The 26,591-nt window shown below is 40.3% G+C and overlaps 1 protein-coding gene across 1 annotated transcript; it reads left to right on the top strand.

Annotated features, from left to right (window-relative positions):
* Positions 1 to 414: 414 nt before the first annotated feature.
* On the top strand, positions 415 to 26,507 carry mrc1b (mannose receptor, C type 1b). Its single transcript, XM_051699742.1, has 31 exons — positions 415 to 582; positions 894 to 1,277; positions 2,302 to 2,478; positions 2,650 to 2,802; positions 3,033 to 3,146; positions 3,475 to 3,612; positions 3,709 to 3,888; positions 3,975 to 4,132; positions 4,640 to 4,756; positions 4,937 to 5,052; positions 5,277 to 5,425; positions 5,532 to 5,731; positions 6,227 to 6,348; positions 6,527 to 6,599; positions 13,759 to 13,912; positions 14,045 to 14,080; positions 14,193 to 14,359; positions 14,532 to 14,593; positions 14,677 to 14,777; positions 14,961 to 15,103; positions 15,549 to 15,651; positions 16,193 to 16,335; positions 16,484 to 16,528; positions 16,617 to 16,716; positions 16,805 to 17,034; positions 17,477 to 17,642; positions 23,680 to 23,835; positions 23,948 to 24,061; positions 24,206 to 24,409; positions 25,425 to 25,457; positions 25,732 to 26,507. Exons 1-31 carry the CDS (start codon positions 516 to 518, stop codon positions 25,941 to 25,943), a joined length of 4,317 nt encoding a protein of 1,438 aa, XP_051555702.1. The 5' UTR covers positions 415 to 515; the 3' UTR covers positions 25,944 to 26,507.
* Positions 26,508 to 26,591: the final 84 nt, after the last annotated feature.

The following is a 26,591-nucleotide window of genomic DNA, read 5'->3' as shown; positions in this document are numbered from 1 at the left end:
TTCAGGAAGTGACAACGATTATATTTGTGACTTTCTGGAAGTTATCTGGCGAATTATCAGTTGTATAGTACCAAAATAATCACTGCTTACTCAGTAATTACTCCTCATATAAAACAATCAATTTGGAGTCTATATAATTTGGAATCTGGAATAGCTGTTTCTGTCATTATAGTACAGATACCATTTACTGATTTTGCTACATGCATACGAAATGTGTTTCAAAACACCCTGACAGGAACACTTACATCGAATTCCACAGAATAAAGCTGACTTCGACAGTTTTTCGATAATTGGGAAATTCTTCCATAAATTCAGGGAAGCCTTGTGATTACATTAGTGTTTCGACAGTTCTAAAGAAGAAGGCATGTGACAGGATATTATGCTGATTGGAACACTCAAACCCATTTTAAGAGCAGGTCAGCATGAGCAATGTGAGCATGCAGAAGCTTAGTTAAAGACAGAGGCTGTCACTGGATTGAACCCATGAGCAGCACAGAATATTTTGGATCATCAAGATGAATACAATAGTAACAGTAGTTATTTTGCTTGTGTTAGATCTATCAAGCTGCTTTGCACAGTCAGGTATGCAGTTTTCTGTCTTTTGTTCTTAAATTGAAAAAGGAATTAAAATAATGAGCATAAATGGGGTAATAATCATATTTTTTGTTGTTGTGGCTACATATTCAATACTATTTATTGAGAAAAAATAATATCAGTTTCTGCATTAGCTAATTTTATATATAATAAACAATATTTCACCTGCATATAAAAAGCCCCTCCATATAAAGTTAGCATTTTCTACAACTTTCTACTTTTAAGCATACTTTTATGATTTATGATTAACTGAGAGCAAATGGTTTAACACTGCCTCATCTCATCCTATTTTTGTGCAGAAAGAAACTTTTTAATATATAGTGTGCATAATAACAAATGCATGTCAAACTACTTGGAACGGCTTGTCAATTGCGACCCACTCAGTCTGCAGCAACAGTTTCGCTGGACTTCAAAGGATCGCATTTTGAACATTTTCACGAAGAAATGCCTTGGAGTAGGAAGTAAGACATTTGGTAAAAAACTGCAATGGTTAATGTGCGAAGATGACAATGTTCTGCAGAAGTGGGAATGCGCTAATAATACATTGCTTGGCCTGAAGAATGAGTCTCTGTACTTAGCTGTGAATGAAAACAGTGTGCCACTGATCTCTAAAGACACTGGAATGAAGAGCAAATGGACAATTCATGGAACACTGGACAGCATTTGCTCTCGACCTTATGAAGGTATATATTTTGTTACGATGTAATTCATGTTTTATGTAGAATGTACTGATATTCTTTGAATGGACCAACCCACATGAAGGGTTAGTCTATGAAGCAAACCACTATGTAGAGAAAAAATTATATACTGTATGCTACTTTAAAATGCTATGTAGGTTGTCCTTGCAACTGTGTTAAGAAGCTTCAACCATACTATGTTTACTGAAAGGGCTTTTGATTAATGAATATTAATCAGCTGTGGTTAGATATGTGCAGCTAATGTATTATGGTTGTGTTCAATTACTGAAAGTAAAAAATAGAAAAAAAAAAAAAAAAACAATGCTGTGTAAATACTGTATATTTAACTAAATCTAAATCTAACTAAACTAATTTAATTAGATTTAATTAACCAAGCTTGATTCGTCCTTTAGAAATGCCTGGTTCTTTTCAATAGAGGATGCTGCTTTTAAAGTGAAAAACAAAAGTAAAACCAAATGTCTCCAGTAATATCAGTGCATATATAGTATTCTGTCTCAAAACCCACTTGTTAAAGGAACACAATAAGAGTGATTTGATGGGGTAGCGATAGATTGCTTATGTTTAGCTCTCTTGTTTTTGTCTCAGTTGTGGTTCTTAGCTAAAAACACTCAAGTAAATCAGTGAATGAGGACATATTAATGCCAACTATGCTGACATCTCAGTTTGTGATACAAAAAAACAGTGATTTCCCAAACTTATGGTAACATTATCTATGTGGTCTAATAAATTCAATTTCATCTTACCAGCCTTGTTCAATCAACCCATGCAACTGAATGTTTACTTTAATTATGTGAATTATTTAATCTTTCAATTAAATATATTAATTTGTTTAACTATTTAAAGTATTTATTATTTATTTTAATTAAATTAACTTTTTTAATTTTTTATTTAAAATTTACTTACATAAACTAATTATCACTTCAGGCAATTATCAGGTGAATTATAAAATATGGTTTAAAATACTGATCAGATGCACTCATAATTAAATTGTATTTATTTTTTTTCACAGAATTGTATACTATCGATGGAAATGCATTTGGGCGTCCATGTCAGTTTCCTTTTCGTTATGAGAATAAATGGTATGCAGATTGTACCAAAGATGGTGCCCAATCGCAACGTCTGTGGTGTTCCATTGAGTCTGACTACAGTGTTAATCAACTGTGGGGATATTGCCCAACACGTGACAGTAGGTTTTCTTCCTCTCCATTTTAAATCTGTTTCAAGTGTTATTTGCACAATAAACAGTAAATTAATTAGAGACCACAATTATCATTTGACAGTTGTTATAGAGTATAATAATGTATCTGTTCTAACAACATTTGCTCGCATATATTCACTAGTAGTTATGTTTTCATAGATAAGTTCTGGGCCAAAAATCCTCTGACAAACATCTATTACCAGCTGAATGCTAAGTCTGCCCTGACATGGCACCAGGCCAGAAAAAGCTGCCAGCAACAAGGTGCAGAGCTACTGAGTGTCTCTGAACCTCATGAGCACACCTTTATATCAGGTACAGTCTCATCAGAAAGACCTTCTGCATGGTATAAGCTATTCATCATTATGACATTAACAATTACTACTAGTGAGTATCTCCAAAAAAAAAAAAAAAACAGTACTTTACACATGCCATTTGGGATGATATAAACACACAGTGAGCAGCCCTACGCATATCATGTAACTAATGAAAACCAGATTATCTGAATGAAAGATACACTGATTTATAACATTTGCTTTGTATAGGAATGAGTCAGGGGACACAAGGATTACTGTGGACAGGACTGAACAAATTAGATGTGTCCAGTGGATGGCACTGGAGCAATGGACAGCCTTTACGTTATCTAAAATGGCAAAGCGGTAAGACTGTCTTTCAGTCAAAGGATTCAGTCTACCTTAATTGCTGAAGCTCAACTTGTAGAGAATGGCACCAACAATAAACAAACCCAAACATATAAAACATTTAAAAATGTGTATTTTAAATGTGATGTAAGTCGCTTTAAGCATCTGTAAAATGCTTCAATGGAGATGTATGAATGGAGGGAACTTCACTTGCCTTCATCACATCCTATAAGTGTTTGGCTTGTTGCACTATATAGGTTAAATTAAACAGAAAAACTAAATCATGATTCATTAACTAATTGAAAAAATAAATTGACTAAGACGATCATTGCTTTACTTTTTAAAGGATTCCCAATCACTCAACCAGACTGTAGCTGTGGTGCCCTGAGAAACGTTTATGGTTCAGAATGGACAAATACACTTTGTTCAGAAATGCTTGGATACATCTGCCAAAGAGGCCACTCTGTTCCCACTGTCCCACCAGGTGTGGTTTTTATTTTATTTTTTATTATTCCATTAATTTCTGATGCATGTTGGTGTTTGGTTGCAAGGAATGTGATTTTTATATATTTTTGGATAGTGGTGCACACTGGATTTTGCCCAAGCCCATGGATTCCATATTCAGGCCACTGTTACCTACTTCATCGCAGCAAACTGACATGGCTGGAGGCGCGAAATGCCTGTCGGCAAGAAGGAGGAGACCTGCTGAGTATTCAAAGCACAGAAGAGCAAAGCTTTGTCATCACACAACTTGGATACTGTGAGTTTCCATCGATAAATTGAGATGTAATATTATGAAAGTTTGTGACAGTTTTGGTAATCACTCATCTCCACCACTGTTCTTAGTAAAGACAGATGAGCTGTGGATTGGTTTTAATGACCTCAAAATTCAAATGCTGTTTGAGTGGAGTGACCAATCCAGTGTCCCGTTTGCCTCATGGGAGTTGTGGGAGCCGAGTCACAATGCTGTCCATGCGGAGGACTGTGTGTTAATGAGAGGAGAGGTAAAATTATGTTCTTCTATAGAACTTTTAAAGAAAAAACAAAAAAGTAAATTACAAAATCCTTTACTAAACAATTCTGCATCACTGTGAAAAATGTAAAATTTTCAGGAACCATTTGGTGCCCCATGGAGAACCTCTAGACAAATTTTAAAGCAGTCTCAAATATCCCATAAATGAACTCCAGGAACTTCAGTACATATTTCTAATTAATCAAAGTTCTTCACTTGTAATGTGGTTACTGAAGGAACTATTGACGGTCTTTAGAGCTCTTGCAAGAACTAAGAGTAAATTTCTCAGAGAACTGAACGGGTGTCTAGAGGTTTTCCAGATAGTTTTGCCAGTGTGGCATCTGAGGAACCTCAAATCGTCCATTGTAAAATCTTTTGATTTTAATAGGTTTCAGAATTTTTTAGTAAATATTTAAGATGTCATCTAAAATTCTAGTTGTTCTTATAGAATTATGGGTTGCTAATAAGACCATTTGCATAATTACTGTTTATTCCTTAGGAGGGAAAGTGGGCAGATGAAATCTGTCAGCACAAGAATGGCTTCATCTGTAAGAAGAAGGCCAACTCTAAAGCCTCTAATAATGACACAGATGTCACAAGCCCAGGCTGCAAATCAGTAAGTGTTTGTAAAGAAACCTTTAAGGAAGGATATTATCTACAATTGTGGCATCATGTATTTTGCTTATGTTTAAAGAAGCCAGGTGTACATTTAGGTTCTGAAAGGAGTTAGAAGTTCTAAGTGGACAAATATATAGACTAACAGCTGTTTTTTTTATTTATTTTTTACCCCCAATAGGGTTGGTCCAGGTATGGGTACTACTGCTACATGGCTGGATCTGAGACAAAAACCTTTGAAGAAGCCAAACAGATGTGTGAAAAAGCTGGGTCACAACTGGTTGATATTGCATCCAGGTCAGAGCACTCACAACACTGACAGCATCTTAGTACATTGGCTAAAACCTTAAAATAAAGCCTACAATAAGACTCTGCCACTATAACTATGTGTAAATATGTTATTTTAAAATCATGAATAGGTTTTATTATAAAAGTTTACCTTACCAAAGGCAAAATTTGCATAGGATTAAGACAGCTGTTCTTGAGCCATTTGATACTTAATGTGAGATTTCCCTCTTTAGAATAGAAAATGCATTCCTGGTTAGTCTAGTTGGAGCACGACCAGAGAAGTACTTTTGGATTGGCCTATCTAATCAAAAGGATCAGCACACCTTTGAATGGACCAACACTAAGCAAGTTCCATACACTCATTTCAATGCTGGGATGCCAGGTATAATGCCAGAGAGGACTAAATAAGTTTAAATTAAATTACTATGTTTTTGTCTCACAACATATTGTAGCAAGTGTTTTTTGTCTTTAAAAAAAAAAAAAAACAGGAAGAAAACAAGGCTGTGTTGCAATGACGACTGGAATTCTTGCTGGACTTTGGGATGTGCTCAGCTGCTCAAAAAAGAACAAATACATCTGCAAGCAGACAGCCGAGGGAATCGTTACAACTCAAGCCCCACCAACCACACCTGCCCTTGGCTGCGCTGAAGAATGGATACCACTTGTATCCAGAAACTTTTGTACAAAGGTATATGACAATAATGACCACCAAGATAATAAAAGCATTGGACACAGCTTAATTTAGCCATGAAGGAAAAGATTACTAGATCAACATATTTAGCTGGCCCTGGAACAACATTCCAGTCAATCATAGCCTAACAATAACCCTGACCATGACCCTAACTATAGTCGAATCTTACAATCAGAGATAAATTATAGATTTATATAAGAATCTTGTTCAAGCCCTTAACCTCAGCCCTAACACTAATGTAATTGGTTGAGAGGCAAGTTGTTCCAAGACCAACAAGAATGTTGATTCAGAAACAGGTCTGACTTGGGTAAATCACGTTAAGCATAGTGGTTATTTGGCAAGTACATTGTATTATGAAGATCATTAGTTATTTTACATGGGGAAATTAGTTATTTAAACAATATGAAAATAATTATTTATAAATTACAATATAAGAACATTTATAATACGAGACATCTTGTTTTCTAACAAATTTCTTTCTCTTTTTTGAAGTTATTTAATGTGCCCTCCTCCCAAATGAAAACTTGGAAGGAAGCTCTTGACTTCTGCCGAGAGCTCGGGGGTGATCTCCTGAGCATCCATCAGGAGGCTGATATTCCTTGGAAACAAAGAGGGTAACAATTATAATGCCTTTAGCATTACAATAAATAATAAACACCCAGCTAATAGACAGATTCAGTCAATGGTATCTCAGTACCACAATCTATAATGGGCTCTACAAAGCCTTTCTTAAATGAACTCAATGTCTGAAAAAAAAAAAAAAAGAAAGAACATTTCTGGTTTTTCTTGTAGCTTGTTTCCTGCATGGATTGGTTACAGTCTCCAAGATCCCTCTGTGGGTTATGTGTGGAGTGATGGTTCTTCGGTGAGTACATTGGAATCAACCATTCAGAAATAATTTGTTTTACCAGAAAAAAAGGCTTATTACATGCAATTTATTGCTCAATTACTATAAAGTAGTATTGATCATTCTTCATTAACCTTTTAAGCTCTGAATGTGTTTTTAAAGATTTCCAGTTTCAGTGGCACACCCAAAATTAAAGGCTTATAACTCTATAAAAAAACAAAACAAAAAACAAAAAGGGTCTATTGTTTGGTATCATTTTAAAGAAAACTTTTCTAAAATTCTAATGATATAGATTATGATAAATTATGAGACTCAGTCTAAGAAACTGCTGAAAAATCTAAAAAAAAAAATCTTGATCCAAAAATTTACTTTTCTTATTTTTCTGATTTTACATTATATATTTCAGGGTATAAATCAGATAGCTCCGGAAAACTTTGAAAAAAGGTTTTGTTTTGTTCCTAATTAGCCTTTTTCACATGAATCGGAAACGACATCACCACAGGGTAAAGTTACTTCCGCTATGGCTTTGTGGCTATTACTTTAGTAGCCTGTACATTTGCCTCGAATAACACTTCTTACCTCATCTGTATGGTCTGTTTTCCAATGAGTATAATGTACACAGAAATTATTTATCATCTTTTCCCAACTGATTCGTCTACTCAGGCTGCAGTCTCTTTTGAATTTATTTGCTCAAATTCAGCACTGGTGTGGTTCCCTATCTGTCACTCAGTCAAAGTTGGTGTCGATGTAGTGACACTAGGGGTCACTCTTGGGAGCCCGAGACACCTCTGGTCTTTGGTAAAGGGCCAATGAAAATTGGCGAGTGGTATTTGCATGCCACTCCCCCGGACATACGAGTATAAAAGGAGCTGGTATGCAACCACTCATTCAGATTTACTCTTCGGAGCCGAACAGTCATGCTCATTGAGCTGAATATCACTGTTCATTCACCTCTGCTGGATCTGACGGTGCATTTCAGCGGCTTCTCCCCCCTCTGCACTGGTGCACTGCAGAGAATGCCCCTGGGCGCTTCGGCAAAAATAAAAGAGTATATTTCTCTAAAAGAGCAGCACACACGGAACGTCTTTTTAAAGACGGGTCTTTTTAAAGATGCTTTTCCGATTGTGTGTTATTCCTGGTTGCGCTCGTTATCTCTCGCCTTCTGACGGTCACGATCACTGTCTTTCGTGTCTGGGCACTGCTCACGCGGAGACAGCATTTGTGGATGGTCATGTTCTCATTGCGAGAATATGTCCATGGCAACGTTGTGGTCGCGGCTCGCCTTCGTAAGAAAGCAAGTCACCACAGAGGCTCCCGCCTCGGTCCTTTTACCCACGGGTATGAGGCCAGTGCGGCTAGCACTGGGGGCAATTTGGGGACCCCAATGGGACCGCCTCCGCCGGGTATCCCTTGTCCAGTCGGAAGCCTTAGCTGGGCCCCTCCCTTCGGGGTCGATTGCCCAGTCAAAGGCTGACGCGGAGATGACGACATGCTTTACCGGGCAGCCGCGAGCGTCGGCTAGAGTGGAACTCACTGCTCTTCCCTGAACCCTCACGGCTCGGTGATTGGTTCCTGGGCTCGCGGCGCCGCTCAAAGCCACGACCCGCCCCCGAGGCACTTTTTACTGCCCGGTCCCGATCTTTTCAGCTTCCCTGCCCTCACTACCCTCGATGGTGGGGCGGCCAAGGGCTATTCGGCAATCCCCCGGTGGATAAAGGCGCTCGTGGTGCACCTATGCCCGCAGAGCGCCGCCACCTGGCGCGGGTGCCCAAAGCTCCCGTCCAAGGACTGTAGATTTACGTCGTCTCTGACGGCCAAGGCCTACGGTGCCGCTGGACAAGCCGCCTCCGCCCTGAACGCCATGTCTCTCCTGCAAGTCCGCCAAGGCGCTAAAGGAACTGCACGAGGGTAGTTCCGCCCTGGGATTGATGCAGAAACTGCGCTCGGTGACCGACCTCGATCTCCGAGCGATGGAGGTCACGGCGCGGTCTCTCAGGTGGACGATGGTCACACTAGTGGTCCAGGAGTGCCACCTTTGGCTCAACCTTGGTCAAGATGGTGAGGCCGACAAGACGCGATTCCTTGCTGCCCCCATTTCCCAGGCGGGCCTATTCGGCAACACCGTCGAGGACTTTGCCCAGCAGTTCCCGAGGATAGAGCAGTAGATGGATGCTAGCCGGCGTATCCTGCCCCGGCGTGGCTCAAGATCCTGCACTCCGTCTACTCATCACCAAGGGCGTCCCCCTGCAGTGACTGCACAGGCTCCGCCGCAGCCCGCCCCTTCGGCCCGGCCCCGGCGTGGAGCCCACCGCAGGAAGCAGACGCCACCCATCTCGCGGCCGCCCAGAACTCATGAAAGGCTTCAAAGCGCCCTTGAGATGGGTGACCCAGGGACAACGAAACCCGCTGCTCTGGAGCTGGTAAGCAGATCTCCATCTTTTTGTTACCTTTTGCATTTAATTGCGCTGCATGCCCAAGTGGCTGCAGTACTCAAGAGCTCAGCAAGAGTGGTTTCCTTGTTCCCTGGGTCATATATCCAGTGTGCACGGCCGTCATTACGACCACCGTCCACCACTCTATTTGGCAGGTTTGGCGCTCCAGCGGCGGTCTCCTGCCCCTGAGCGCCCAGCTGTGGCACAAATCCGCCCCCGATGTGATGGTCTCCACGGGTCACGAGGACAGGCCTCTTCCTCCCCCATCCCAGGCTATTCCGGGGGTGGTCACAAGGAGCCAGGTAAGTGCTTCGATGTCCTTAGACTCAGCACGGCCATGAGGTGGTGTGGCATCTCGAGCTCTGCCCCGCCATGATGCCCCACCTGCCGGTACGTCCGATGACGTTGTCCCTTTGGTCCCCCTTGCGCGGAATTTGGACACATGGCTTGCGCTTTCCAATCCGTCGCGAGGGCTGGTCCAGACCGTCTGACTCGGCTGCGCGATTCACTTTGCCGGGCATCCGCCCAGGTTCAGCGGTGTCCACTTCACCTTGGTGAAAGACAAAAACGCTGCTACCTTGCGCGGAGATCGCTACCCTGCTACGGAAGGGCGCGATAGAACCTGTCCCTCCAGCCGAGATGAAGGGGTTTTTCAGCCCCTACTTCATCGTACCAAAAAAAGGCGGTGGGTTGAGGCCAATCTTGGACCTGTGAGTTCTGAACTAGGCTTTATGCAGACTCCCGTTCAAGATGCTGACGCAAAAACGCATTCTGGCAGGCATCCGGCATCAAGATTGGTTCGTGGCGGTAGACTTGAAGGATGCGTACTTCCACGTCTTGATCCTTCCTCGACATACACCCTTCCTGCAGTCTAATCCTAGCTCATTCTCGAGACATGTTGTGCGCACACAGGGCAAGCACTTGTTAGTTCAGTCAGACAACATGACAACGGTAGCATATGTCAACCGCCAAGGTGGTTTGCGCTCTTGTTGTATGTCACAACTCGCCCGCCGCCTCCTCCTGGAGTCAGCAGCACTTCAAGTCGCTGCAAGCCACTCACATCCCGGGCAACCTCAACACTATAGTGGACGCGCTGTCACGACAGGTTACCCTCAGGGGAGAGTGGAGTCTCCACCCTCAGGTGGTCCAGCTGATTTGGAGTTGATTTGACAGGCACAGGTGCACATGTTCGCCTCCCAAGAATCCTCCCCACTACCCGCTCTGTTACGCCCTGACCGAGGCCCCCCTCGGCATAGACACGCTAGCACACGGCTGGCCCCCTGGCATTTCCCCCAGTGAGCCTGCTTGCACAGACCCTGTGCAAGGTCAGGGAGGACGAGGAGCAGGTCGTCCTGGTAGCACCCTAGTGGGCCGGCCCAGATGTGGTGCTTGGACCTCACGCTCCTCGCGACAGCTCCCCCCTGGCTAATTCCCCTGAGGAAGGACCTTCTTTCTCAGGGACGGGGCACCATCTGGCACCCGCGCCCAGACCTCTGGAATCTCCATGTCTGGCCCCTGGACGGGATGCGGAAGACCTAAACGGTCTACCATCTGTGGTGGTGGACACGATCAGGCTAGGGCCCCCTCTACGAGGCACCTGTAGGCCTTTAAGTGGTGTCTGTTCGCTAAGTGGTGTTCTTCCCATCGGGAAGACCCCCAGAGATGCGCAGTCAGATCAGTGCTTTCCTTCCTGCAGGAGAGGTTGGAAGGGAGGCTGTCCCCTTCCACCTTGAAGGTGTACATTGCCCCCATAGCAGCACACCACGACGCAGTCGACGGTAAGTCCTTAGGGAAGCACGACCTGATCATCAGGTTCCTAAGAGGCGCCAGGAGGCTGAATCCCTCCAGACCGCGCCTCGTTCCCTCATCGGACCTCTGTAGTTCTTCAGGGTCTACAGAGTGCCCCCTTTGAGCCTTTGCAGTCAGCCGAGCTTAAGGCACTCTCCTTGAAGACTGCCCTCCTGACTGCGCTCACTTCCATCAAGAGGGTAGGTGACCTGCAAGCGTTCTCTGTCAGCAAAATGTGCCTGGAGTTCGGTCCAGGTTACTCTCACATGATCCTGAGACCCTGACCGGGCTATGTGCCCAAGGTTCCCACCACCCCTTTAGGGACCAGGTGGTGAACCTGCAAGCACTGCCCCAGGAGGAGGCAGACCCAGCCCTGTCGTCGCTGTGTCCGGTGCACGCTTTACGCATCTATTTGGATCGCACGCAGAGCTTTAGAATCTCTGAGCAGCTTTTTGTCTGCTTTGGTGCACAGCGGAAAGGAAGCACTGTCTCCAAGCAGAGGATCGCCCACTGGCTTATTGATGCCATAACTATGGCATATGTCGCCAAGGACATGCCGCCCCCGGTAGGGCTACCAGCCCATTCTACCAGGGGTGTAGAGGCTCACATTTTCACATGAAAACTTTGTCTGCAAATTTCAAAGCACTTGTTCAGTTTTGGACATAATGCCTACATACATTGTGAAGTACAGCTTCTGTAAGACTGTAGTTATTAACATTCAGCCTGCTGATAGACATAGTTTAAAAAGGGAACAGGTAGGTGAAGGTCAGGTTCTGAGAACTGTTCTCACAAACACATCTAAAATATGTTCCTCTTTTAATATTGGTGCATGCCAAGGCAAGCATCACTGTTACTATTGCGCATAAGGTTTAGGGACTAAAAAAACTAACTAAAAATCTAATATGGCACATAACTCATCCTGCACTGTGCTATTGACATGAATGACACTGTTGTAAGCGTAGATATAGCACATGGATTACATCAACAGGAATGAAGCAGAAGGATCCAGCAACACTTGCAGGGTGAACCAACATGTTTCAGCACGTAGGCCTTCACCAGGGTTAGAATAAAAGTAAAAAACCATACATATTTAAAACAGCTCTGGGGCCACATTCACAAAACATAATTATAATTATAATAATTATATTTATTTATCACACATTATACATTTGCACATATACAGTGAAATTCTTTTTTTTTTCACATATCCCAGCTAAGCTGGGGTCAGAGTGCAGTGGTAACATTTTATCTTACAACTAAGAGTTCTCCTAACTAGCAGTAAAAGTTCTTAGGTAAGAGTTTCCTCTTAAAACCTATTTACGAAGCTGCTGAGACCAACTTTTACTAAGGAATGGGGAGAAATCTTAAGCTAAGAGAAAGGGCGGGGTTGACCTCATTGCTATGGATGATGTCAACAAGCTTACTAACTATGCCCACAGTGATTGGCTGATAGGGGATGGGTCTCTGTCAGTGATTTAATCATATAAATATTGTAGAATGAGGTATCATGTTGCCATATTCAAATAAAGATTTTAAAATGTAAGCTAAGTGTCACTAATTAAACAAGTATATGTTCAGCTAATTGTCAGTCTCTTACATGTCTGCATCTTGTAAACAATTAGCAGATATGTATATAAGCAGCCTTTTAATTAACAGACTAGAATAATCATGGCTGATAGTAAGACATTGTGCAAACGTAAAAGAAAACCAAACTGGACGCAAGAACAGCTGTTACTACTTGCCCAACTTGTACATGAAAAGAAGGACATAATTAAAGGGAACCTTGATCTCCAGTGTTATTGGGTTGTTTCTGTTTGTTGGTGAAGTGACTGCATCCCTGACTAGCTCTACTACACTCATAATACCCTCGCGATTAAGGCGATACCTTTTTAAAAGCTCATTATCATGAAATGTTTCTAAAATGTTTACGTTCCGAGGCAGATTGCCAGAAACAGCCATTTTAGCATTGTTTGTGATTTAGTCTTAGTGACTTAGGAGTCCTCTTGTCTACCCCTAACTTTTCACAGATTTAGGAGCTGGTTTTAGCACTAAAACGCTTTGTGAAATACTTTTCGAGCAAAAATTTAGGAGTCCAAAAATTAGGACTGACATGCCCATTACTTTTAAGAGTTTCTCCTAAATCGGCAAGTTAGGAGCTACTTTTAACCTTAAGATGTTTTGTGAATATGGCCCCTGACAAATTATCAATAAGAAAGCACACCTAGACAACCGATCAATTTGGGCCCTGGAATAAAATACAACTGACAATAGACTCTCCTAAAGATTTTTTGTTATAGGTTAATGAGGGCCATTCATAAACTCAATCAGTCAATCAACCAGACAACCAATCAGACAATCCTGGTATCAAATGGTGCTCCAATTAGGTTACTTTACAAGTGTTGTTCAATTATAGGTATTAATACTGAAAAAGTCACAGTAGTACAGATACAAACATAGTTTTTAACAAATACAGCACAAACAAATATCAATATTAAAAGAATTAACATTACTACAAAAATTCCTTCAAATACAAATCCTCATTCATCTCACTTGGAAATAAAACAAATCATATAAAACATGTACAGTATAAGAGGTATTGAACATATAAACCCAGTATAAGTGGTTTTCTAATATCGGTCATGTTAGAAAAACAGAAAGGTTATTTTTTTTTTTTATCTTAAAAGTTTATTTCCAAGAGGGAAAATTAGGCTTTTCCTTTCAAGGAATTTTCCACATTTACATCATCCTAGCAACTATATACTGTAGCAAGGTGCTAAAAACCAATCAGAACACCTTAGCATGCTCATAGTAGCAATGCCCTGGCATCCACCCACAGTAAACATTGCTGCATCAAGTTTTGTACGGGCAAGCTCCACTCACATTTTCTTCAGAAAATTCAAAAACCTAGTTGATAACTTTTATGTCATCTTGATTTTTTTAAATCTGCTCTCTTTTAGTCCTCTTATCAAAACTGGGCCACTGATGAACCAAACAATTTAAACAACATTGAACATTGTGCTGAAATGAAAATTTCATGGTGGGACCGGAATGGATTTTGGAATGATGTGAACTGTAATGACAAAAAGGACTGGTACTGTCAGATCCCAAAAGGTACTGAAAAATAAATATTTAACCTGATTTAGGAAGGTGGCAAACTCATAAATAATATGGCAAAAGTCTAATTCTGTCATCACTAGATTGCAAATAAAAGCAGATTTGTCATTTTTAATTCACTCTATTTAGGAAAGACCCCAAAGGCACTGAATATAACAGAATCATGTAAGTCTTCTACTCAACACTAAAACACTAGAAACAATCTTTCTTTACCTTTCTTTGTCTAATTGATTAGTAAAAGAGAAACTTAAATTTGGAATCTTCCATTTTATTTCAGATTATAATGAAACAGAGGATGGCTGGATTGAATTCAAAGACAATCAGTATTATGTGGGTCAGTACTCATCCATGTCTGCACATGAGGCGCGGAGATTCTGTAAGAAAGGACATGGTGATCTTGCAGTTATTAATGATGAAGAAGAGCGGGTGTTCATCTGGCATCAGGTATGACACCTGAGTGATCAGTGTGAACTTTTAAGCAGAAACTTTGTGGTGCACTAATACTGGATCAATGTGTGTTATTTTAAATAAGTTTTATATTACAAATGGTTCATGCTTTAACTTACTAACATGTTCAAAACAGTATCTCATTGTGATGTATTGTTCTGTTTTGCAGGCTAAAAATACTGGTAGTGATGTTATCATTGGCTTGATAGTTGAACTAGATGGATCTTTCCAGTAAGTTCTAAAAATTTAAATAAAACTGCACTATGTACACTTCCATAACAGCAGATGATCAAATTAATTAATACTTTACAAAGGTGGATGGATGGGTCCCCGGTTGTGTTTCAGGCTTGGGAAGCAAATCAGCCTGCGCTCATAAACAGTGAGGAGAGATGTGTGAAGATGACTGGATCACAAGGTACTGTACATCATTTTTACAAATTTATGAAGACTTCAGAGAAAATTAGTGGAATATACTGTTGTTCATTGATACATTTGGTGCAAAAAATGTTGCTTGTGTATGATCAAATCCCTTCGTCATGACCCGTTTTGTTAAATAACAAACAAACAAGCTAATCACTTAGAATTTTGTTTTTTCCAGGACTCTGGGAAACTGTCAACTGTGGTGATGAATTTGAGTTTGTTTGTAAAAGAAGTCAGTCTCCTCCAGTCAATGCCACAGTGGCCCCAACAGAAGAGCCAAAAGGAGGCTGTGCTCCTGAGTGGAAAAAAATAGGAGTAAAGGTAAATATTATAACTTATACCAAGTATTCAATTTTAGTAAACACATTTTTTTTTGTTTGTTTGTTTTGTTTTTGTTTTTTTTACATGTGCATAAAACATTTAGTCACTTATGTAAATGAAAATAAAGCAAAAATGTGTTATAGCAAAATCAGATAATTCTTTTCATACAGAATATAGCTTTTCATAAAAGTTAAAAGTAAAAAAAGTAAAAAAAAAAATATATATATATATATATATATATATATATATATATATATATATATATATATATATATATATATATATATATATTTATCATAAAATGTGTTTTTGCTCTGCTGTATAGATATTGGTAGATAAACACTGACAGCAATGCAATATTTGTGAAATAATTGTTCACTGTTTATCAATTAATGTTAGAAGAAATAACATTAACATATATTGTCTAATATTCTCTAAAATCTAGTGTTACAACATGAAAGAGAAAAAGAAAACATGGTCAGAAGCAAGAGAATACTGCAGAGAACTTGGCGGAGATCTGGCATCCATTACAACTAGACAACAACAAGGTTAGAGCAGTTACTGTTAACACTTCGAAAGATTGCAGGATTGCTCAGAAGTATGACTCCAAATTAACTCTTAAAAATGTGACATTCTATTATTATTCATTCCATGTAATGTGCATTATGTATTTATGTAAATAAAAAACATCTCTGTGTATCAAGTGGTAATACGTTTATTTAATAATCTGCTTTTTCTTCACAATTCAACAAATGTGCTCACAGTTCCCTCATTTCCACTTGGATTTATTGCAAACAATAAATACATTAAATAAAATTTATTTTGACTATATCCCACTCCTTTTAAAGATAATTTTGCATTATTAAAACTAATGCAATGTACAGTAATACAGTCTTGTTTAACTGGACCCATTGGCTCTAGAAATTCGTAAAAGCAAACAAATGTAAATAGATGTATAGATTGAAAAGCTAAAATTATTCAAAAAAGTAGAAATTATACATATAGATTTGATTGTTGTTTAGCGATGCCCTTTGATCATTATTGTACACTTTATGTACAGAATAATTATATTTCTTCTGTCTGTTACAGCCTTTTTTACAACAATGATTAGCGATAGAACCACAGACTTTTGGATTGGATTCAGTAATTTGGCAAATAGAAGGTACAAGTGGACCGATGGGAGCAGTGTTACATACACAGCGTGGGCCAAAGGGGAACCGCAAGACTATCATGTACTGACATATTTTTGGCATTTCTGAGTGATTTAAAGTAAATAAGTAAATAAATTTTTTTTTGCATGACACAAGTTGATGTTTTTACATGGAAATATACTTCAGTGTTTACAGCCTATATATAAAATATCTATTATTGCTCTTACAGTGGCATGGATACCTCTGGACAAAATATCACTATACAGATGATCAGGTAATTTGATCTGATATTATACCTGAATATTACATTTAAATAGTAATGCTGAAAAGGGTTACAGTGGGTGCTTTTCTCTTTCAAACAGGAATGTGTTGTTATTGGAAGAGGTTTAAGGTCTGACTTTGGCAAGTGGGTGGCAACTGATTGTAATTCGACTCAGGGTTTCATCTGCAGTCGTGATCTTGGTGAGTCTAGATAAACATTTAGGCATTGCTTAAAGTCTTTACCATTCACCCCATTTTTCTTCCATTTACTTATTTCTTACATGTACAGATCATGGTATAATCCCAGTGCCAACTGAACTTCCCAAAAGCTTTGTCAAGCTCGGAAATTCATCTCTTAAAGTGATTCAAGAGAATCTAACCTGGAGTGAGGCAAATCGTCGCTGTGAGGCAGAGGGGGCTCATCTGGTTAGCATTCGGGACTCGATAACACAAGCTTACAGCGAGCTGCAGGTCTTCAGAGCCAAGCAGCCCATGTGGATCGGCCTTAACAGCAAGCAGGTACTGCGCAAGAGTGAGAAATGGAAAATCATAGTGTTTGTTTTTAAAGGAATAGCTCACACAAAAATAGTTTGCCCTAATGTTATTCCAAACCTGTATGATTTTCTATCTTCCATAAAACACAAAAAGAGATGTTTAGCAGAATGTACAGGCCTCCTTTTTCCATACAATGAAAGTGAATGGGCACTGGGGCTGTCAAGCTCCAAAATGGATAAAAAAAGCCCCAATAGAAGTATCATAAATTAGCCATTATGAACTATTCCTTTAAGCACTCATCATTCTGACATAAAAAACAAAAACAAAAAACAAAAAAAACACAAAAAAAAACATAAGGATGTAAAATTGTTTATCTAAGCTTTCAGATGTGAAGTATACAATCCCGTATGTGTGATATATTTATGTTTACACAATTTATTCATTTTATATTCACAATCATTAACAGACAAATGGATACTTTTTATGGGTGAATAATTGGCCCATGAACATGGAGAAATGGGCACCTGATGAACCACGGCACAACGTTCCTTGTGGATACATGGATGTAAATGGAGAATGGAAAACAGCTCTCTGCAATCAAACCTTTTATAGTATCTGTGAGCACTCAACAGGTGATTCCGTATAATATTGAGTTGTACACCAAAGTAGCACAGAACATTAATTGTTTTTTTTTATATATAACAGGACATTGTGTATGGTGTTGTATATTATTGTCAAAACAAATGTTTATGTAATGATTGCAAAACATTTATCAGTTGCATATCAAAAACATTGTGAAATACAGTTGAGCTTTTCTTATTTTGCAAGTACACTGCATTGACAGCTTTCTGAATTTTGGATTTGTACAGAAACTTTATTTATCTTAAAATATGTCATTTAATAAACCTAATGTTTTTTTCAAACCCATATGACTTTATTTCTTCCATGGAACACAAAGGAAATGTTAGACATAATGCTGCGGACTGGCAGCCTCAGTTATTATGCACTGTCATTGCATGGAAAAAAAAGAGAAGTGTCGACATTGTTAGAACTTCTCTTGTGTTTCACAGAAGAAATAAAGTCATACAGTTTGGAACAACATGAGGCTGAGTAAATAATGATAGAATATTTTCTTTTTGGGTGATCTATCTCTTTAAACCTTAATTACCATCTGCATTTGTCCATTTTTCTCGAGGAACACCACAATTTAATCCACAAGGAATGGACAGTAGCTCTTGTATCATCGACATCGTATGCAATGCTTGACATTAATACCAAGCCTTGCGGGTAGAAATCAATAAGTTATATCTGCAGGCCAGAGACCTCCAAATGGGGGCCAAATATCCAAAAGAGGGCAGGTTTCCTTCAGAAGAGGGTGAAGTTACTCCAAAAGGGGGTTGCATCAACTCCAAAAGGGGGCATCACTTCCACTCATGGTTAAGGTTAGAGAAAGTGTTAGGTAAGGGGCTCCCTATATCTTTATTGGTGGTTTGTAGCTCCTGCTCCTTCTTGGCAAGTAAGTATAGCTGCAGGCTGGAGACGGCTCTGTATAGAAGGTAGCACCCCAGCAGCCAACGACTCGTGAGAGTCTCATTCGCTGTTAATAAGGTTAGGTTTAGGGTTCAATTTAGTGGTAGGCTTAAGGTTAGGGTTAGGTTTAGGGGTAGGTAAAGAGTTTCTGTAGGACTCTAAATAAACACAAAAAACACAGTGTGTGAACATTCAATGCTGCTCTCACGAGACTTAAGGTAACTGTGGGGTTACCTTCTAGACACGACTGCCAGAGACCTCCAAATTGAGGAAGAATCTCCAAAAAAGGGCAAGGTTACTCAAGAGGGGGCATAGTTCCTCCAAAAGGTGGATGCGCTAACTCCAAAAGGGGTTTCCACTCACGGTTAAGGTTAGGGAAAGGGTAAGGTAAGGGGCTCCCTATATCTTTAATGGCGGTTTGGAGCTCCCGCCCCTTTTTGGAGCAATGCCTACAGCTATATCCTTCTCCTTTTTGGAGCAATGCCTGCAGCTATATCCTTCTCGTAGAAATCAGCAGTGGCGGGTAACTTCGTCACTCTTACTAGCCACTTTGGTGGGTGGCCGCAGCCAAAGCAAATTTAATTGTATTAATCTCACATATTAATCGTAAAGGTACAAGGAGAGGACCAGGTGGCTGCAGCACAGATGTCAGAAAGGGAAACACCCCTGAAGGCAGCCCAAGAAGAGGAAACATGGCAATATCCTCAACAACCCACCATGACAGCCTCTGTTTGGATAGAGGGGTACCCTCTTTAACACCACCATAAAAAACAAACAACTGATCAGATCATCTCAACTGTACAGTATCCTCTATATAACACCTCAAAGCTCACACAGGACACAAGAACAGAAAACGTCTCTCAGTATTGGATTCAAGAACTGGTGGCTGGAAAGAACACCGCTCAATTGACTGATTAATAAACTGTTGAAGGAGCACCTTAGGAAGGAAAGTTGGGTTGTGCCAGAGGTTGACACCAGTGCCCTCTGGCTTCCACCTCATGCAGCACTGACTGATGGACAATGCATGAAGCTCACTAGCTCTTTTTGCAGAAGCAACAGCCAGAAGAAAAGCTGCTTTCAAGGACTTCCACTTAAGGTCTGCATACTCTAATGGCTCAAAAGAGGTAAACAAAGAGACTCCAACACCAGAGGTAAGTCCTATTCTGGTGAAGGGGGAGTACGAACAGGATTAAGACATCTTGCAGCCTTCAAAAAACTGCAAATTAGACTGTGGACCCCAGAGAAAAACTGTCAACAGATGAATGGTGCTCAGAAATGGCTGCCACATAAACCTTTAGGGTCTAAGCCGCCTTGCCACTGTCCAAGAGACTTTGTAGAAAACTCAAAACTACTGAAACTGTGCAATGCACAGGGTCAAAATAACGAATCTCGCACCATGAACAGAAATATTTGCAGTGATCGGCATAAAGCAGTTGTGTAGGAGCAGTCCTTGCATTAAGAACAGTGTGAATGACCGACGGCTCACACTCTGCTAAGAGGGAGTTGGTCCCAGAGGACAAATCCATAACTGTAGACGGGCTGGTTCTGGATGCCAAATACGGCTGTCTTGTTGAGATAACAGGTCCTTCCTGGGGGGAAGCTGCCTTGGTCTGCCCACCAACAAAGTTCAAAGCAGCGGAAACCATTGTCTGGACAGCCACTGTGGTGCTACCAGAAGCACCCTGTGTTTGCCTTGGGTAATTCTGTAAAGCATCTCCCACAACAGAGGATTTTGGGGAAAGGCATACAGGAGATAATCTGGCCAGTTGTATGACCCAACGGACTGGATGCTTCCCAATGGACTGGATGCTTCACAACGGACTGGATGCTTCCCACTGGGCAAACCACACTGGGCAGTGGGTTGCTTTTTCTGAAGCAAATAGATCCACTTCTGCTGTTCCAAACTCCTTCCAGATCTCCTGAACTATATCCGGGTGAAGCCTCCATTTGCCTGGATGTAGCCAGTTCCTGGACAGATCATCTGCAGCCTGATTGACTACTGCTCGCAAATAAACAGCCCTCAGTGTTGCAAACCGGGGAAGTGCTGTCAGCATCCCAATCAACCTCAATAACACCCCATACTGGAGAGATGTGCCCAGATGAAACTGAGCAAGAAGCTTCAGAATGTCTGCTGTCTGGCCGTGAGACAGAGAGGCACGCATAGTAAAAGACCCAACCTGGCGACATAATCCAGCAGCAGCTGGGTATCCTGCATAGCCTGGCCTCTTGTCTGAGCACATAGTAACCAGTCGTCCAGATATGGTAGGATCAGCAACCCCTGGGACAATAGGGGTGAAAGGGCAGCCTTCATGAACCTTGTGAACACTCGAAGGGCTAGGGAAAGGCCAAAGCGCAGAACCCTGAACTAATAAGTCTGGTTCATGAAACTGAATTGTATGAACTTCCTGTGATGCACTGCAATCAAAATATGAAAATATGCATCCATCAGGTTGACACTTGTAAACCAATATCCCTCTGTCACTGACCGAAGAAAGTCAGCCGTGCGCAACATGCAAAAGTGGAGCCTCTTTAAGAACCAGAGTCTCCTTAAATCTAAAATTGGACAAAAACCCCCATCTCGCTTTGGAACAAGAAAATATGTTGAGTAAAACCCATCCCTTTGAACTAGGGGGTGAATTTTCTCTACTGCTCTCTTTTCCAACATGGAAAAAACTTCCTGAGAGAGAGCTGCTAAACAGACTGGGTCTACCATCACAGTCGTAGTGAGACCTGAATCCGGCGTCGGATCTGCAGAGTATATCCATGGCATAGTGTCGCCAAGACCCAAGGGTCCGACACTGTGCCTTCCCAATAACTCAGATGACGTGCTGAAAAATGTCCTACCACCAGCGCAAACATCTCAGGCCTTGAAGGTTCGGCCTTTCGAGGTTGTGTGTGTATATGTGTGTGTGTGGGGGGGGGATTGGGGTATTGACGTGGTCCCACTGGGGCACGGCAGGGGGTGGGGCTACTTTGGGGATGACGCATGTGGGCATCATCAGAGCCACGAAATATGCTGGGTCTGAGGTCAGTTGGGGGGATTATGACGGAAGCGTGGCTGCGTAGATGCATAACGATGGTGAGCAGGTGCTGTTGGCATTCTAAAGTTTGGAGCCTGCTGTACCTGTGTGAGCTGCTGGGTGGTCACAGACAACTTCATACACCTTTCCAACACGTCAGAGATATTTAGACCAAAAAGATGCCTAGGGAAAATGGATAGGTCCCTCAGAAATTTCTCACAGTCCTCTTGCAATCTGTCTTGAGCTGTCAGAAGCATTGCAGTGAGAGAGCCTTGTGTCACTTGTCCCATGGCCAGCAAGGCCGTTTGTAAGAACTGTTAAACAGAGGAATCCACTTCGACAGACTCCAAAGAGCTAGAGGCAGCAAGAATCAGTTGGCAGATTGTGTTCTCAGGACAAGTGATATAGGCAACCAACTTGTATGCTTTTTAAAGAAAGGAATCTGTGTGGCCACACTGGGTACTAGGGCATCAGACGTTCCCTCAAAATGCTTCATCTGGTGACACTACCAGCATGGCGACCGGCTGTTCAACCTCTGGCACTCCAATGGACTCCGCTTCAGCTATAGAAGCCAAAGTGCATGCAGTCTTGGAACGCCTCTTGGCTGTCTTTGGCTGTCTTTGGTCCTTTAAGCACTTGAAAATTCTGCCACAAAGTCCTTGCAGGCATAGCAAAGGCACCCATAGGTGAAGATCTACGGAAAAACACACCAGACTGAACAGGATATGCAAGGCTCTCAACAAGGCCAAGGCGAGCCACTGCCATCTGAAGCACCTCCAATGTGTCATCCACTGGAGTTGGAATGGTCTCTGAAGAATGACGTGAGACTTCACTAGAGCCACATGCTATCGCGGACCCCATTGGATAAGGAGAACCATTACCTTCTTCATTTGATGAATGGGAAAGAGCGTCCACGGTGGAACCCATAGCAGCAGCAGGAACTAAGTCTGCTGGCTGAAGGGCCTGCAGAAGACATTTAATCTCCGCCATATCTGAAGAAAGGTCAGCAGCCTTCTTTGACAACAGGTGCCCTGCCAAATGGCTGCCTCTAGCAGTAAATATTTTCTTTGGCTTGACAGCGCGTAAACAACGATATGCAAAACCCTGTAAAAACAACAAGATCACCAGAAATAAAAAAATATGGGTTAATGAAATAACTAGCCCAATAGCTTGGATGACACACCCCAGACAGAACCTTGAGGCACAATGATACCAGTGTATAATTAGGAACTTCGTATGAGGGGGAAAATTAAAAGCAAATAAAAACTACCGACCCGGCTGTGAAGAAGAAAAAATAATCCAATCCACTGCAAAACCGTAACATCACAACTTGGGAGGATGAATGTTTGCTGCTCCGAGAAAAGTTGCACTGACGCTTGACGATGAAAATACTCAACAAAAATGTCCTAATATAAAGGTGAGAAAGCGAAAGAGGCGGAGTGGCGAGCTGCAGTGACTTATATTTCCCTCAGCTTGGCTTACGTCACTATGTGACTTCATTGGTATATGTTTTCTGGCCAATCTTGCTGGCACTGCAATTATCCACTACTATAGCACCATCTCTGGCAGTCAGTAGGAAAGAAACAGAACTTACATGACCCATTTTAATCATACAGAGAACGTTCTAGGAAAAAGCTCTATATAGAGGAATTCAAACCTTTACAACTGCTAAACAGCCCTTATAAACAGCACAGACGGGGTAAAGAGACTACAGTGTGAAATGCATCGAAATCGATTGCAAGGTTTTTAAAATACAAAGATTTCCTCCTGTTCTATCCTACTCCTGTTCTAACTGGTCATGTTTGCCTTTAGACATTCTAAAGATAACTTCAATAATTAGGCTTGTGTCCTGCTGAACTCATATAATTCTTGTTAAAATAAATTGTCCAAACAAATGCATGCAGTTACAGTCTCCAGTTCCCTTTATCACTTTTTGTGGGGTGGGGGATTTTGGCTAGTGAAAATGCTGAGGGGCTAGTGACTTTGGAATATCACTAGCCACAGTGGCCAGTGAGCAAAAAAAGTTAATGACAAGCCCTGATCGTATGCCATATAGTAGTAAGTAACTGCCCTTAACTACCATGCTAAGCAAACATTTCCCATGTGACATTTTCTACAGAGATTGCCCCGACCCCCCCAGCACAGTACCCAGGTCAGTGCCCTGAACCAACAGATGATAATCCATTGAGGTGGATACCTTTCAGAGACAATTGCTATGCTTTTGTGACAGACAACCAGCCATGGAGCAGAGCCTCTAGAATCTGCATGACATGGGGTAAGGATATAAATATACATAGATTTAAACAGTGCTTCTTATTGTTTTTGGTCAAACTTTTGATATTTGCACAAAGTATAAAGAATTGCACATTGTTTTTCCTCCTCATCAGGAGCATCTCTTGTCAGCATTATGGATGCAGCAGAGGAAAAGTTTTTAGAGAGCAATCTCTTCTTGCTGCAGAGATCCAAAGACTTTTGGATAGGACTTTTCCAGAACCTCAGAGGTACAAATAACAACTCCCACACCACAGGAGTCTGTTCTGTTGACACTTTTCTAGTCACAGAGTCGTTACACTAATAATGAATGACCTCATGAGTCTAGCAGTGTTACTTATAGATTTACTCACTGGTCTGTTTGAACAATGCAGGACACTGGTTATGGACAGACAACAACGTGGTAGATTACACTAACTGGGACAGTTTGTCCACATCTATGGACAATTCTAATGAAGAAGATTTTGAAGATTTCTCAGGAAGTCCCAGCTGCGCATTTATCTTTACCAGAACAAAACAATGGAGGAAAAGGCATTGTGATTACTCATATTTACCATTTATCTGCAAAACAGCCAAAGGTAAGTATTGTGAGAGCATATTTCAGAATAGCATTCTTTCGTTTGACATTTTGTAATACAAGGTAGACCAGAGCTAGTTGTCATTTGGGGAAATTGCCACAAGGGCTGTCTCAGTAACTATGAGGTTTTGAGTAAATTGTCCAAATGCATACATGCTTATTTTTTCTAGTGGTTATCTGTGTGCATTTCAGTTCAAACCTGTTGTAAATTAAGAGACTGATTTTTTGTAAATTCTATTCACAAAAAAAAAAAAAATATATATATATATATATATAAATAAATAAATAAAAATCCAATATCATATTTTTGTATTAGTTTGTGGGTAAACAAGTAAAATCACCCTGGCATACAGTAAGGCAATGCTCAACTATATTATTAATGTATATTTTAAAGAACTGTGGGACAAGAATATATTTCAGGTCGGGGAAAGTTGTCACACTAGTTTTATGCAGTTTTATGCAATTTATGCAGTTTTATGCAATTTATTATTCTCAATTTTAGTTGGCCAAAACAATGGTTGGACAATTTTTGTTACCCTTTCCATTTTTGCTGTTTCATGAATTGCTTTACTTTTTGAGTTTTGCTGGAAATAATTTTAAATAGCCTACACTGCAGGTATATTGTGAAAGAATGTTTTTATTTATTTATTTATTTATTTATTATTTTTAAATTACAAATTATTGTCTTTGTTAACATGCCCTGCAGTAGTCACAAAAGCTCAACGTGTGCTAAATAAATGTATTTTTTCTGGGACACAATGGTGGAAAAGTTCAAACGCTTTTTAAATATGTAAAGAAATTGACTTTATGACCCTGAGAAATATTCACAGGAATAAAAAGTGAAAACTTGCCCTAGAAAGATTTCCATAAGATGAGGACCATCTGAAAAATGGATTTATATTTAATACAAATGCTTTAGGGGAAAAAAGGGGTTTAGAACACCCAAACATTATCATTAGAGATTCTCCATTGATTACACTTAAAATTGGTCTGACATGTGTCTGTTTTTCCTGCAGTAATAAATCCTACAGTTCAGACCCCACAAAAAGGTAATGTGATGACTTAATTCCTAATGCCCATCTGTATCTTCTGATTTTAATTTTTTCAGGAAATATTACTTCAAAATTGCTTGGAGTAAATTTTATACCTGAAAATACAACATATTATGCTCAGACATGCAGATAAATAATAATGTTTGTCTTCATTTTTAATATTAAAATGTAGTGTGATTCATATATTATCATAGTTACACATTAGAGAGACTCAATTCATTATTAGAGTTTTCTCTGATTTTTTTATTTTTATTTTTTTATTTTTTTACAGTTCCTGAACCTCATAAGGCCTATACTGGTTTGGCTGTGTTCTTGGGCATTGCAGTGTTCAGCGTATTGGGAGTCCTGGCTTACATTTACCTCAAACGTTCAAAAAGACTGTCTTGGCCTACATTTGAAAATCCAATGTATAGTAACCCAGAGGCTGTTTATTCAGAAAGTAAAGATATCAAAGCATTGATTGACCCTGACTTATCTGAATAGACTAGTTTTATGGTGCCCCAATACTAGTGTATATGTAAGGGATAATGTGCAGTCATCATTCTACCAACTCATTCATTATTCATGAATACAAAATAAACCCTGTTCATTGTCCCACCTAGTACACTGTTACTTACCAAATAAATGCATAAATGGATATATTGATCTGAGTTGCAATTATATCATGTGACAAGAGAGACTGCCAAGTGACACTATAGAGAGACATAAAACATCCACAGCTTGGTAATTGGTTGCCTGGGACAATGGTCCATTTTTAGCAGTCCTTATACACAGAATATTTCAAAGCAGAATGCTGCATTTGACCAATCAGATTTCAGTATTCCAGAGAGCCTTGTAATAAGCAAGTAAATTAAATTGTACAAGAAAAAGCATCACTGGTTAAATATGGCATAAACATTGTCCGTTATGTTTTCCTACGAAGTTATTTCAAAGCTTTTGTACAAGTGTCCAGACTCTAACAATAAAAAGGTCTATCTTTTGGTTTTTCAAAGTTTTTGTGAAATGTTAAATAATAACTTTTCTTGTAAATAAACTCTAAGATTACAACCGAATTGTGAGTCTCTTTTTTCATATTCTGATTTTACAATATATATATCACAAATTCAATTTGCAACGTAAATATGATTTAAG

The sequence above is a fragment of the Myxocyprinus asiaticus genome, chromosome 6 (genome assembly GCF_019703515.2).
Source record: "Myxocyprinus asiaticus isolate MX2 ecotype Aquarium Trade chromosome 6, UBuf_Myxa_2, whole genome shotgun sequence".
Classification (NCBI taxonomy): Eukaryota; Metazoa; Chordata; class Actinopteri; order Cypriniformes; family Catostomidae; genus Myxocyprinus; species Myxocyprinus asiaticus.
Note: the sequence above shows the minus strand (reverse complement) of the source record. Positions and strands in the feature narration are given on the sequence as shown.

Coding starts and splice junctions, on each gene's coding strand:
- mrc1b (XM_051699742.1), top strand. CDS start 516: ATGAATACAATAGTAACAGTAGTTATTTTGCTTGTGTTAGATCTATCA. Junction 6,600..13,758: donor TGTGGAGTGATGGTTCTTCG/GTGAGTACATTG, acceptor GCTCTCTTTTAG/TCCTCTTATCAAAACTGGGC. Junction 17,643..23,679: donor TATCTGTGAGCACTCAACAG/GTGATTCCGTAT, acceptor CATTTTCTACAG/AGATTGCCCCGACCCCCCCA.